The 14435-nt window shown below is 54.4% G+C and overlaps 1 protein-coding gene across 3 annotated transcripts; it reads right to left on the reverse strand.

Moving 5' to 3' along the window:
- Positions 1 to 3906: 3906 nt before the first annotated feature.
- On the reverse strand, positions 3907 to 12514 carry ULK3 (unc-51 like kinase 3). 3 transcript variants are annotated; one of them, XM_049777891.1, is made up of 16 exons: positions 12393 to 12514; positions 11419 to 11559; positions 11224 to 11344; positions 10393 to 10497; positions 6807 to 6950; positions 6598 to 6680; positions 6183 to 6338; positions 5973 to 6078; positions 5826 to 5866; positions 5601 to 5703; positions 5421 to 5485; positions 5262 to 5340; positions 5065 to 5105; positions 4532 to 4579; positions 4287 to 4353; positions 3907 to 4199 (listed from the first exon to the last, which is right to left on the reverse strand). In XM_049777891.1, exons 1-16 carry the CDS (start codon positions 12492 to 12494, stop codon positions 4183 to 4185), a joined length of 1419 nt encoding a protein of 472 aa, XP_049633848.1. In that variant the 5' UTR covers positions 12495 to 12514; the 3' UTR covers positions 3907 to 4182. The 3 variants fall into 3 exon arrangements, with proteins under 3 accessions (XP_049633848.1, XP_049633846.1, XP_049633847.1); XM_049777889.1 differs by having other exon boundaries at positions 6598 to 6950; XM_049777890.1 differs by lacking the exons at positions 3907 to 4199; positions 4287 to 4353; positions 4532 to 4579 and adding an exon at positions 4659 to 4712 and having other exon boundaries at positions 6598 to 6950.
- Between the last annotated feature and the right edge of the window lie 1921 nt (positions 12515 to 14435).

The following is a 14435-nucleotide window of genomic DNA, read 5'->3' on the forward strand; positions in this document are numbered from 1 at the left end:
CCGGGCCCGAGTCTGTAAACTTAAACTCACCTTTTTATTTCATAGTTTCTGGGCCACACCTGGCTCATGGTGGTACCAGACCCACTGTGGTCATACATGCACTGGACTTTGTGGTTTTTTTTTGTGTGTGTGTGTGGTTTTTGGGTCACACCTGGCAGTGCTCAGGGGTTATTCCTGGCTCCAGGCTCAGAAATTGCTCCTGGCAGGCATGGGGGACCATATGGTACGACACCGGGATTCGAACCGATGACCTCCTGCATGAAAGGCAAACGCCTTACCTCCATGCTATCTCTCCGGCCCCGTGGACTTTGAGCAAGGCCGTATAGGAAATTCCCACTGGAGCTGCTCTAACTAGGAAGAGAAAATTAGGCTCTTGGTGAAAGCAAGCACATAGTCTATCACTGAGGCATGCTCCTGACAGCCCTCTTAGGACCCCAAACTCCACAGACTTCAAGTGGAAGACCCCCTACCCAAGGGTAGAGCATGCTAAGTGGAGGGAGAGGCCAGGAATTAAAAGGGAATAAAAAATACCTCCCAGGGCTGGAGAGATAGCACAGCTGCATTTGCCTTGCAAGCAGCCGATCCAGGACCTAAGGTGGTTGGTTCGAATCCCAGTGTTCCATGTGGTCCCCAGTGCCTGCCAGGAGCTATTTCTGAGCAGACAGCCAGGAGTAACCCCTGAGCACTGCCAGGTGTGCCCCCCCCAAAAAAAATAAACAAACAACAAAAAAAAAACCTCCCAATTTTTCAGATATTGTTTTCCCCTGGGTCCACTACTATGTACTATGCATCTTCAGAGTACAATTGGTTCACAATAAATATCCTCTTTGTACTTCCAAAGAAAAAGAAGCCCAGGGTTTACACCTTGCTCTGAGTTCAGGGATCACTCCTAGCTAGCTCATGGGCCCAAATGTGGTACTGAGGATCAAAACTTCGGTTGGCCACATTCAAGGCAAATGTTCTATCCACTATACATACTATTATGCCAGCCCTTTGTTTTGTTTTGGGGCCATACCTGGCAATGCTCAGGGATTACTCCTGGCTCTGCTCTCAGAAATTCCTCCTGGTATGCTTGGAGGACCATATGGGATGCTGGGAACCAAACCCTGGTCAGCACATAAAACACCTACCCACTGTACTCCCACTGTGCTATTGCTCTGACCCTAGGCCTTTTTTTTTTTTGGTTTTTGGGTCACACTCGGTAGCGCTCAGGGGTTACTCCTGGCTTTACACTCAGAAATCACTCCTGGAAGGTTCTGGAGACCATATGGGATGCCAGGATTCGAACCACCGACCTTCTGCATGCAAGGTAAATGCCTTACCTTCATGCTATCTCTCTGGCCCCAACCCCTGGTCTTTTGTTTATTGAGCCACACCTGACTGTGCTCAGGAATCACTACTGTCAGTGCTTGGGGGCACCACACGAGGTGGAAGGAACTAAACTAGGACTGACAGCAGATCGAGCAATTGCCTTAGCCCTGTTCTTTTACTATTTTGAGTTGTGTCTGTGTCTGGGGGAGGTAGGTATTGCTGCCTTCCCTAGTGCTCAGCCTCAAGGAATAGCAATGCTTGCTCAGAGAGGGTTGGCTGCAACTGGCTTCAGGGGACACTCCTGGCTCTGCGCTCAGAAATCGCTGTTAGTTTCAGGGGACCATATGGGATTCTGGGGATGGAACCTGGGTCAGTCCCAGGTTGGCCGCATGCAAGACAAATGCCCTATCACTGTGCTTTCACTACGGCCCTTGGTTCTGGATGATCTACACAGGAATCCTAATGCTTCCCCTTGGCCAGGTAGGGACAGAACAAGCTGAATCTGATCCCTTGAAACTTGGAGTTGGGCTAGGCTCAGAGGATCTCTCATTTGGTCAGGTGGGTGCCTGCTTTCTGCGAGCAGAAGGAAGTGTCCGTCTGCAAGAAGGATCCCAGATGCCCTCAGATGTGCATCCTTCAGCCTGAACCCTGGTGATGGCAGTGGGAAGAATGCACTTGAAAGACCCCAGCTTGGGGATACTGAGGGGATGCACTAAAGATGGTCCAGTTCACTGTCATCTCTAGCCCAGCAGGAGGCCTGCCTCTCTGGGGCAAGGACAAGGGAAGACTGAAGCCCACACTGGTCTGGGGTGGGACAGGAAAAGCCCTGACATCCTGGTGGCCCTGCCAGGTATCTTGGGTCAGGACCAGAGCACAGGGGAGAGGGATGGCATCCCTCCTAGGCCCAGGTTACTCAGCTTTTTTTGTTTGTTTGTTTCATTTTTTGGACCATACCCAGTGACACTCAGGGGTTACTCCTGGCTATGCTCTCAGAAATTGTTCCTGGCTTGGGGGACCATGTGGGATGCCAGAGGATAGAACTACTGCCCGAGGTCAGCCACGTGTAAGGCAAATGCCCTACCACTGCATCACTGCTCCAGCCCCAAGCTTTTTTTATTATTTTGGCTATACCCTGCAGTGTTTAGACATTACTCCTGGCTTTGTGCTTAGAAATCATTCCAGGCAGGCTCAGGGAGAGGGTTTTGCACTCATGGAACTGTGGTCCATCCTAGGCTAGTGCTTGCAAGGCAGGTGCCTTATGTCTTGCGCCACCTCTCCAGCCCCCTTCTTTGTTTTAATTCTAGTGTTTTCAGTTTTTATTGGAAGAGAGAGGAAGATACAGGGGAGGGGGCTAGAGAAGGGGACTCTCTCCTCTCCTGGTTCCCAGAAAAAAATTTCGGTTTGGGCCTATCTGAAGGGAGCCTGGGGGTCACTGACACAACCAGCACAATCCAGTTGGTTCCCCACACGCTCGAGACCCTCTACCGCTGAGCCTGCCTATATGAGATGCTGAAGACTGAACCTGGGTCAGCCACATGCAAGGCAAATGTCCTACCTGCTGTGCTATTGCTCCGGCTCCAGGGTTACTCAGCCTTTACTGGGGCTGCTCTGAACCTCTTGCTTCAGGGGCAAGAAGCAAAGTAATGGGCTGGAGTGGTGGCGCAGGCAGTAAGGTGCCTGCCTCGAGCGCGCTAGCGTAGGACGGACCACAGTTCGATCCCCTGGCAGGAGTGATTTCTGAGCGCATAGCCAGGAGTAACCCCTGAGCATGACTGGGTGTGACTCCCCCCCCAAAGAAAACAAAACAAAGAAAAAGCAAAGTAATGGTTCAGAAAATAATTTAATTCAGAAACCAACAACGTATACTAAGTATGTGACCAGTGTTCACAGACAGAAAAGCCTAAGGTCACCAGTAGCTTCAGACTCGCCCCAAAGATGGCACTCGGATAGCACCTACGTGTCCTTTGCTCCCAATTAATGTCACTTCATCCTCCTGAGAGCACTTGTTAGGGGCTGAGGAGGTAGCAGCAGCCCACAAGAGAGAGAGGGAGACACGACCCCAATATGGGGAGGAAGCAGGCCATGTCACTGTTGTCACTGCTGCTGGGCTGTCTCACGGGTCCTCTGTGCCAGATCCAGCTCTGTGGCAGGAGGCAATGTTCCCAAGGAGGGACAAAGGGAGATGAATGAGGGCTGATGGTCAAGGGCAATGATTGTGGGGAGGAGACTGCTCCCAGCTCAGAGGTCAGAGGTTACCCCCAGTAGAGCTCAGGGGGATCATGCGGTGCTGGGGGCGGAACCTGGGCCTTCTGCACACACAGTATGTGCTCTGTTCAGCCCTTGGGGCCATCTCCTCTCACTTGTATACCTGGGCCAGTGTGGGAACCAGTTGTGAGCTGATTCTCCTCAGAGATGGCCTGCTCTGGCCAAAGACAGAGTTTGGAGTCACATTTCCACTTGCGGATGGGGAAGGGCCATTCCTGGGGCCGAAGGGGATCTTGTGGGCTAGTGGTCCCTGAGGGTCTTAGTGTAGCCTGTTCTAGTGCAATGAAGGAAGGCTCTGAGGGAGGCCAGGGCTTGCAGTGGAGGGGGCGAGAGTGTAGCACACGCCCCTCACAGGATGCCTGCCCCCTCCCCTTCACAGCCAGAGTTGGGCATCCTATCATAACTGGCTGACATGACACATGACTCCTCGGAAGACCCCCTTTTCTCCAATCTGGTCCAGAATCACAGCAAAGGGGCGTTGAAAGTTTCCTGGGGAAGCTGGGGATGGGGTGGTGATGGTGGTGATAAGATACCCCAGGCAGCCTGAGTCTCTCTGGTTGAGTGTCCCCCAACTCCAGATGGCTTGTGGTCTGTTCAATCCCGACTTCACTGCAGAGTACAAGCTGTTGGGGTGAGGATTGGGGCACGGCTCAATGTCCAGGCTGTTCTGGGACACCACCCTCAGCCCTGGCCTTCCCAGTGGCACTCACAGCTCCGTACAGACTCCATCAGCGGCTCCTTGTCCAGGGCCTCAGCCGCCTGGCGGGACTCTCTCATCTGTGGGACCAAAGATAGCGAGGGTAAGAGGCAGCCAAGGGGCCGCAGGGGCCATCGACAAAGAGCCTATGAGCCACAAGTAGGAGCAGAACAAGGCAAGCAGTGGGAGGGACGCATGGGGGCTGGGCTGGAGGCTCTGGGCAGAACATACCCACCCCCCAGGGACCACCCTACCCACCTTGATGTGCTCCTTCAGGTATTCAGCCCGAGTCATGAGGTTCTGAACCTGCCAAAAAGATGAGTCCTCTCGAGAACCCACAGATGCCATCAACACCAGGACTTCTAAGTTCTGTCTTGATTTTTGGGCCACATATGGCAGTACTTGGGGCCTACTCTTGGCTCTCTCTTCTGAGATCATTCTAGATGGGCTCGGGAGACCATATGGGGTGATCAGGACTATACCTGGGTTAGCTACATGCATGGCAAATGCCCTTCACAGTGTACTAGCTCTGGCATTTTGAATTCTTGATCTGCTCCCTTCTCCGGAAAACCTTTCTGACTGCTAGTCATCCAGTAGATTTCTTGTTGTGGGACCCTGATGCCCCAGCCCCAAGCCTGATGGCACACATAGGCTAATCCCCACACCAAGTCTGAACTCTGACACCCAGATTTAGAAATGGGCCAAGGGAACCTGCAGAGGACCCAAATGGAAGCTGGGAGAGAGGGAAGAGGAAGCCCCCCAACCACCCCAGCCCCAGCCCCAAGGGGCACCTCAGTATGAAGCAGCTCCCGCCTGCGTCCTGGGGGCTCCGCTGAAAAAAGAGAGCAGGAGGTGAGAGGAGGGCTGGGCTATGAGAAGGGGGCAGGAAGTATGGGCATGGTAGTTAAGAGTTAAGGGCAGGGTGGTAGGAGGTGAGGGCATGGCAGGGCTGCAGGAGCAGAGATGGGAGTGAGGGGTCTGGCCTCACCAGCAAGCAGCAGCAGCAGCTCCTCCAAGCTATGCTGGTACAGGTCCAGGGAATCCTGCTCTCCACCAGCGTCCTCCTCCTGCAACCACACAGGCCCCCAATCACTCAGGGTCATGAGCTAACCCCACACATACAGAGGTTCCCACAAAGGTTACACACTTTGGCCATGGCAGCTGCAGCCACATCTAAGGCAGCAAGCATACGTGGTTTGTCCCGGGCCATCTCTGAAACGAGGAAGAGGGGCTCAGGTGTGGAGACCAACCTATGTCCAGGGGCTCTCCAACCTGCTTCTCTCTCAGGCTAGAGTTCTGGGGGCCCAAGAATCCCAGGGGGGCCTACCTCGGAGCAAGTCCCGTGCAGACGCACCCTGCTTCAGCAGGGTTTGGTTGGATGAGGAGACGAGGGCCTTGAGCTCTTCGGCCCGAGAGACATATTGGCTCACCTGCAGGTGGGCGAACAGAAACTGAGAAGGTCGCCCCTATCTTCCTCACTCGCTGGCCTGGGAGAGAGCTGTGGGGCCCCTGTCCTGGGAGAGAACTGAGGGAAGCCAGCCCATCTATTCACCTTTGCCTTGATGGCCTCTTTTCGCTGGATGTCTACTTCATCTGCAGAAAGAGAGGTTTGGATGAGATGGGCCTGGCCCTGGCAAGGCCCTCAAATCCACAGCAGCATTTGTGGGGGCGGGGTGGGGGGACAGGACTGTGGACTCACAGTGCAGAGCAGGCACGAAGAAGTCTAGAGCCTGGCAGTACAGAGACAGAGCGGCTGCCCAGTCGCCCTCCTGGTCCTTTTGCACGGCCTGCACCACCAGGGTGGTCTGTGGACAGGCAGACCAGCAGTTGTATCCACCTTGTGCAGAACCACAGGGCGGAATAGACCCACCTAGAGGCCCTCAGTCCACCCGTTCCACTGGCTGCTCACTGCTTGGGCCAGGCTTTCGGCGCTGGGCATGTGCCGTAGGTCTACCCAAGGGTGGGAGAAGAAGTCCTTGAAGGAGATGCGGCGATCAGGGTCCCGCTCTAGGAGCCTCCGCAGCAGGTCCCGACAGTCTCGGGAAAGCAGGGGGCGCAGGGGGAGCTGCAGGAGGGGAAGGGAGCCCCCAAATCACACTTGACTCCAGCCCCTCAGCCCAGAAGGAACACTTGAGCCCTATGGAGAATCTGAGGCCCTGGAGGGAGAGTGAAGGATGGGCCTGGCTTGTTCAGGTCATCACCCTTTTGGGGCAGGTCTGCTCGGGGAGCTGGACGGAGCCAGACTAGGGACCGTAATGAGGCCTCCAGAAACCAGGTCTCTGTTTCCTCAGCACCCCACTGGCTGCCCAGCGGGGCCGACTCACCTCAATTATCCGATTGCTCCGGATCTTTTCTTCTAGTTCCAAGAATGACCTGGAGGCAAAGGGGGGCTGCCCAAAGAGGGCTTCTGTGGAAGGGAGCAGAGGGCAGCTGGGAGGTGCCGGGGTCAAGGCCTGTCCAGCCCATATGGGGGAGCAGGGGTGAGTGCATGGGTGTATGGGGAATTCCAGTCCAGGAGAGACTGTGTACTCACCATACAGGATGACTCCCACAGACCAGAGGTCCACACGGGCATCGTACTGCCGCTGGCACACCATCTCTGGGGCCATGTAGAGCGGGGAGCCTCGCAGCACGTGCTTCTCAGCCCACGGGCACATGTGCTGCGCAAAGCCAAAGTCTACGGGCAGAGACCCGGCCACAGGGCTCAGCTTAGGCTCCAAGAACCCCATGGGGCCAGTGCAGGGCTCCTCACAGCACCCTGTAAAACTGCTTTTCCCTACGTCCCTCCTCAGCATCTTGGAACATCCCCCAATGTATTCTGGCCACGCCCCCTCCTGATTCTTTTTGTTTTTATTTGGTTTTGGGGTCACACCCGGCAGTGCTCAGGGGTTACTGATGTCTCTACACTCTACACTCAGAAATCGCTCTTGGCAGGCTCAGGGGACCATATGGGATACCGGGATTCGAACCACCGTCCTTCTGTATGCAAGGCAAACGCCTTACTTCCATGCTATTTCCCTCCCCATCCTGATTCTTGGGGAGGTCTCTGATCACCTGCTATGCAGATGAGAGCCCACCAAGGTCAGAACCCAATGGCGCTATGGCTGCTTCCCTGCCTCCTCTCTCCTCATCTTCATATATATTTAGGGGGTGGGCACACATGGCAGTGCTCAGGTATTAGATTACACCTTATTTTAGTCAAGACAAAGATCATCCCTGGTTTATTTGTTTTGTTTTTCGTTTTTGGGTCACACCTGGTGGCACTCAGGGGCTATTCCTGGCTTTGTGCTCAGAAATCACTCCTGGTGGGGCTGGAGAGGTGACACTAGAGGTAAGGTGTCTGCCTTGCAAGCGCTAGCCTAGGACAGATCGCCTAGGCCAGTGATGGCTAACATTTTTGAGCCAGAGTGCCCAAACTGCCGCACAAAACCAAAGAATTTCCTCAAAGTGCCAGCACGTCAATTAAACCTTAATAACAAGATTTTAGGGCCCGGAGAGATAGCACAGCGGCGTTTGCCTTGCAAGCAGCCGATCCAGGACCAAAGGTGGTTGGTTCGAATCCCAGTGTCCCATATGGTCCCCCGTGCCTGCCAGGAGCTATTTCTGAGCAGACAGCCAGGAGCAACCCCTGAGCACTGCCGGGTGTGACCCAAAAACTAAAAAAATAAATAAATAAATAAATAACAAGATTTTAGTATCCAAAAACTCTTTTTTTTTTTTTTTTTTTTTTTGGTTTTTGGGCCACACCCGGCGGTGCTCAGGGGTCACTCCTGGCTGTCTGCTCAGAAATAGCTCCTGGCAGGCACGGGGGACCATATGGGACACCAGGATTCGAACCAACCACCTTTGGTCCTGGATCGGCTGCTTGCAAGGCAAACGCCACTGTGCTATCTCTCCGGGCCCCCAAAAACTCTTTATAAATTTTATAAATTAAAAAAAATTTTTTTATAAATTTATTCACTGCAGACCTTCCTGCGTGCCAGCTGCAAGGCCTTCGAGTGCCACAGGTTCGCCATCGCTGGCCTAGGCTATGCCCCAGGATCCCATATGGTCCCCCTAAGCCAGGGTCGATTTCTGAGAGCATAGCCAGGAGTAACCCCTGAGCATCAAATGGGTGTGGCCCAAAGAACAAAACAAAAACAAACAAAAAAAGAAATTGCTCCTGGCAGGCACAGGGGTGGGATGGGGTGGGGGAAAGGGGACAGACCATATGGGATGCCGCCGGGATTCAAACCACCATCTGTCCTGGAAATACCCCACTGCTGTGCTATATCTCCAGCCCCCAAATCAGAGATTGTCTTACATGTAAACCTGAATGGGGCTGGCTCAGGATAGCCTGAGCTATCTGTCCTTACTCTCCCACCTGGGGGTGGTCTCTACTCAATAAAAATGACCGTTTATGCAGGCAACTCACTTTTCTTTTTTTTTTTTTTTTGGTTTTTGGGCCACACCCGGTGACGCTCAGGGGTTACTCCTGGCTATGCGCTCAGAAGTCGCTCCTGGCTTGGGGGACCATATGGGACGCCGGGGGATCGAACCACGGTCCGTCTCCTAGGCTAGCGCAGGTAAGGCAGGCTCCTTACCTCGAGCGCCACCGCCCGGCCCCGGCAACTCACTTTTCACACAAGACAGAAGATTGCCAGACTATATGTGTTTCATCCTCAGCCTGATCTGAATCATTTCATAAATGACAATGCTTTAGACTCTTTCACCTGGGGTTGGAGATACGGCACATGGGGTGATTTAACACTCAGGGATTACTTCTCTGGCAGGTACAGAGAACCAAATGGAACACAGAGTTTTTTTGTCCCCCCCCCCCCCCGGTTTTTTGGGCCACACCCATTTGATGCTCAGGGGTTACTCCTGGCTAAGTGCTCAGAAATTGCCCCTGGCTTGAGGGGACCATATGGGACGCCAGGGTATCGAACCGAGGTCCTTCCTTGGCTAGCACTTGCAAGGCAGACACCTTACCTCTAGCGCCACCTCTCCGGCCCTGGAACAGAGTTTTGAACCTGGACAAGCACTTTACCTTTTGTCTACTTAGGGGCCACGGCCACCCTTCCTCACTCAGACTCTCCATATCACCACCAATCTGGAGCCCAATTCTGGTCAGTTACATAGACTCCTGACTCTGAGCTTCCCACAACCCTGTGGGGTCCAATATGGGAAAAGTTCGGCCTTGGTGGGGCCAGAGGCATAGCACAGAGGTAGGGCATCTGCCTTGCATGCGTCCAACCCCAGACAGATCCCAGTTTGATTCCCGGCATCCCATATGATTCCCTGAGCCTGACAGGAGCAATTTCTGAACCCTTGAGGATCTCAATCTCCATTAGGAGGTTTTCCAGACCCTTTTTTTTTTTTTTTTTTTTTTTTTGGTTTTTGGGTAACACCCGGCAGTGCTCAGGGGTTATTCCTTGCTCTATGCTCAGAAACCACTCCTGGCAGGCTCGGGGACCATATGGGATGCTGGGATTCGAACCACTGTCCTTCTGCATGCAAGGCAAACACTTTACCTCCATGCTATTTCTCTGGCCCCAAAATTACTTTTTTTTGGTTTTGGTTTTTGGGTCACATCCACCAGCACTCAGGGGTCACACCTGGCTCTACACTCAGAAATCGCTCCTGGCAGGTTCAGGGGACAATATGGGACACCATCCTTCAGCATTCGAGGAAAACGCCTTATCTCCATGCTATCTCTCTGGCCCCCACAGACATCTTTTTGGCTATGTACTTAATGGGTCACACCCGGCAGCACTCAGAGGCTACTCCTGGCTCTGTGCTCAGAAATCGCCCCTGGCAGACTCGAGGGACCATATGGGACGCCGGGGTTCCAACCACTATCCTTCTGCATGCAAGGCAAACGCCTTACCACTGTACTATCTCTCCGGCCCCTGGGAACAATTTCTGAGCACTGTTGAGGGTGACCCAAAATCCCTCCCCCCGAAATGATTAGCTTTGGCAGGAGTCAGGAGGTGTGTGGGTATTTCCAGCAACTTGGCTCTCCTAGCCTATCATCATCTACATTTGGTCAAAGCTGCCAAGAGATGGCTATCCACGGCAGTGGATGGCCTCTGATCCCCTTCCCCCCAACTTGCATCCCTGTGCCTCCAGACTCGCACCTGCCAGTTTAAGGATTGGCTTCTCTAAAGAGCTGAGCAGAATGTTCTGTGGCTTCAAGTCCAGGTGAGAGATGTTCCGTTCGTGCAGAAACTGCAGGGCACTAGCTGCAGGGAGGATCCAAGCAGAGAGAGGGATCAGGGGGGCCAGTTCTCACCTTCCACCTCCCAACCTTAGCTTTTATCTGCCTTTTCCAGCCCTAAACCACAGATCTGGTCTCATCAGAGCACTGAACACCTCAGACACTAGTACGTGCTCTCGTACTTTATAGAGAATTTGCTCCCTTCTCCCATGCCAGGTGCTCTCTGTCCTACCTGCTCTTCTTGGCTAGTGTCCCCTCTTCCTGATGTTCTCTGGATGACTCAGCCCTTTAGATTCTGCTTATATTCCTTGGCAAAGTGAAGGAGTCCTACCCACTAGGCCACAGATATTGATGAGTTCCTCAACTCACAGACTGGGTGAGAGGGGACACATTCCCTGTCTCTGTAAGCCAGGGGTGGAAACTATCAGTGAGGGGGTTTCACACCTGGCTAGTGGTGGCTGAGTGTTCTTAGTTTTTTTGTTTGTTTGTTTTTGGGTCACACCCGGCAGCACTCAGGGGTCACTCCTGGCTCTATGCTCAAAAATCGCTCCTGGCAGGCTCGGGGGACCAGATGGGATGCAGGGATTCGAACCACTGTCCTTCTGCATGCAAGGCAAACGCCTTACCTCCATGCCATCTCTCTGGCCCCTGGCCGAGTGTTCTAAAAGCACCAAGGACTGGCAGTGTGGGATAGGTGGGTGAGAGGCAGAGTGCCTAGGAAAGGAGCAGGCCGGGGCCAGAGGCTTTTTACCCAACTGCTGCATGAATACGCGAGCCACCTTCTCAGGCAGGATCCTGCGAGTGTGGATGAAGCGGGACAGGTCGCCACCGGCACAAAATTCCATAATGAGGTAGATGTTGTCGCTGTCCCACTGTGGGAAAGGGGAAGCATGGCTCAGCACCTCTTCTCCTGTCCCCTCTGTGGGATCCCCCCTCAGCTCCCCACCTGGAAATCTTTCAGTTTCACGATGTGGGGGTGCTGGATGCCCTTGAGGATCTCGATCTCCGTTAGGAGGTTTTCCACCGATGCCTTATTCAGACTCTTCTTGGCCACGCACTTAATGGCTACCACTTCTCGAGTGTCCTTCTGTGGGGATTTTCTTGTTTTTGTTTTTGTGCCACGCCCAGTGGCGCTCAGGGGTTCCTCCTGGCTCTGAGCTCAAAAATCGCTCCTGGTAGGTTTGGGGGACCATATGGGATGCCAGGGATGGAAACCGGGTGCATCTTGGGGTGGTTGCATGCAAGGCAAAGGCCCTACCGCTGTGCTATATTTCCAGCTCGGATTTTGTTTGCTGTTGTTTTGTTTGGGGAACACACATCCCACGGTACTTGGGGGGGGTGGCAGGGTGGTCTCACTCCTGGCAATGCTCAATGGATCATGCAATGCAGGGAAGCAAACCCAGGAAAGCAAACAAACGCATGCAAACTCTGTGCTCCAGCTTGCTGGGCCTCTCTGAAGTGGTGGAGTCAGGTGTCAATGGTCCCTTTGAGGGGGGACAGGGGAAGAGGGTTCTCCTTCACAGTTTACCCCCTTTCCTACAGGCTCCTCACCACCCCTTTCCCAGGCTAGCGGGAACCCTGGGGCCAGGGTTCTGGAAACCCACCGCCCCACTTTTGGGGTTCCTCAGCCTCTGTCTCGGATGCATTGCAATGCGTGCAACTCACTGGGCGACAGGCTTCTGGAACCCTGTCCCGGGCGGGCGCCTGCCAGGCCTGCATGCGTGCAGGAAGATGCCCACTTTTGGTCTGGTTTTCCAGGGACTGGCAGCAAGGCGGACGGGGCCAGGAGTAACCCCTGAGTGCCGCCAGGTGTGACCCCAAAACCAAAACAAACCAACCGGGGTGTGTGGTGGTTTTGCTCCTAGGGGCCGGGGGTGGCTACGGGCGTCCAGCTCCAGCAGCGCCCACGCCCGCACCAACCTTGGCGTAGGCCTTGTACACTGTGGCGTAGGTGCCACTGCCCAGGCGCTCGGTGAAGATGAAGCCGTCCAGCCGCGGGGGGCCCCAGCCCGGCGCCGCCATCCCGGCCCCGGCGCCCGCACCCCGACGCTTCCTGCTTCCCCGCCCCGGTTCCGGCCCCGGGATTGCCGGGCGAGGGCTCAGCAGCGCCCCCAGCGCCGCCCGCCGGCACTGCAGCCCGGCCCGGCCCCGCCCCGCCTGCCAGGTGCGCCAGGTATGGCTCGTGGGGTTCCCGCCTCCTTTTCCTTCCCTGGGCGGAGAGAAATACGAGGCTGTCTCCCCGAGAATCATCCAAAGGTTGGGGCCAGGGGGCAAAGAGAGAGCGCCCCGCTGAGCCCATGAGGTGGAGAGGGGGTCCCCCTTCCTGGACCCCACCCCAGCATCCCATGTGTTCCCCCCTAGCATAGCCAGGAGTAAGCCCTGAGGATTGCCCCCCCAATACAAACCAAAAGGGGGGCCAGAGAGCATGGAGGTAGCGTGTTTGCCTTGCATGCAGAAGGACAGTGGTTCGAATCCCGGCATCCCATATGGTCCCCCAAGCCTCCCAGGGGCGATTTCTGAGCGTACAGCTAGGAGTAACCCGAGTGCTGCTGGTGTGACCCAAAAACAAAACAAAACACCCACAAACTAAAAGGAACTTTTTTTTTGGGGGGGGGGTCACACCCGGTGGTGCTCAGGGGTTACTCCTGGCTGTCTGCTCAGAAATAGCTCCTGGCAGGCACGGGGGACCATATGGGACACCGGGATTCGAACCAACCACCTTTGGTCCTGGATCGGCTGCTTGCAAGGCAAACGCCGCTGTGCTATCTCTCTGGGCCCCCAAAGGAACTATTGAGCAGTTATTTAGCAGTCAGAGGACGGGACCAAAGGCTGCCCTCATCACTGGCCCCTCACCCCATGGGCCATTCCTGTTTTTCCAAGTAAACCAGACTTTGGACAAGTGTTTCTAAAATGTCTTTATTTAAGCACAGATATTGAGACATAACATTTACATTTATACATGGAAAACACCTGAAGGGGCTTAGGGAACCTTGGTCATGACCTTTAGTGGCAGCCTGGGGGGGGGGGGGTAGGGGGTCCAGGGCTGGAGCTGGTCAGCTTTTAAAGAAGCGCCCTCGATTTCTGGAAGACAGTGGGTGAGAACCTTGGTCACATGGCAGTGACACACCCCTGTAAGACTTTTAGGATCAGTAGGTGAGGGGAGTTGAAGATTAACCTGGAACACCCAGAAAGGGGGAGTCCATCAGTCCTGGCTGAAGGAAACACTTGTGGACTGATCCTGGTGCTCCCAAGGGTAGGTAATGGGGTTAGTGGGGGACTACAAACTAGGTAATGGGGGAAGAAGAAAGGCACTCAAGGTCAGGTCAGACAAGGTCAGGTTTGACCCCTCGGATCAAGGAAACCAGGTCAAAAAAAAAAAAAAAAAAAGAAAACCAGGTCATACCTATCACCTCAGATCCGACCCATCTTCCAAGAAAACCGTCAAAAGCTGTGAGAGACAACAGTCAACTTGGGGTCAATCTGCCTGACCCCCCAACCCTGATCCCTAGGGCTCCACTGCACATTCAGTAAGTCTGAGGGAAGGGCTCAGGAAGAGCCCAGCAGGCACAAGACTGGCCCCCAGTGATCGGGAAGCTCCAAGTCTATTAAAAAACACAAGGCAGGGAAGCACCCAGACAGCACTGCAAGCCCCGAGGCCATGGATGAGGGGAATTAAGATGGCCGCAGGACCACTCCAGCTCTCCTAGAGGGAGAGAATTCTCTCTGAGAATCCTTCCAGCTTGGGCAAGAAATAGGGCGGGCGGCCTTTCACACTGCAGGCTCGGCCTGTGCAGTCAAGGTTAGACCAAGCCAGACCAGCTGGGCAAAGTGCACATTCCCCAAGACCTTGGCGAAAATAAAAACTCCAACTGTTCAAAGGCCTGGAACCTATGCACGGGAAGCTTGAATTTGATCCCCAGCACTGCAGAGTCCTCCAAGCACCACCGGGAGGAGCCCTGAGCA

Source organism: Suncus etruscus, chromosome 1 (assembly GCF_024139225.1).
Source record: "Suncus etruscus isolate mSunEtr1 chromosome 1, mSunEtr1.pri.cur, whole genome shotgun sequence".
NCBI classification, from domain to species: domain Eukaryota; kingdom Metazoa; phylum Chordata; class Mammalia; order Eulipotyphla; family Soricidae; genus Suncus; species Suncus etruscus.

Excerpts from the sequence above, each read along its gene's own strand:
- ULK3 (XM_049777889.1), bottom strand. The coding sequence starts at position 12,494 with ATGGCGGCGCCGGGCTGGGGCCCCCCGCGGCTGGACGGCTTCATCTTC. Across the intron at positions 10,498-11,223 it reads CGTATTCATGCAGCAGTTGG|CTAGTGCCCTGCAGTTTCTG; the intron begins GTAAAAAGCCTC and ends TCCTCCCTGCAG. Across the intron at positions 6,951-10,392 it reads GCCAATCCTTAAACTGGCAG|ACTTTGGCTTTGCGCAGCAC; the intron begins GTGCGAGTCTGG and ends CTCTGCCCGTAG.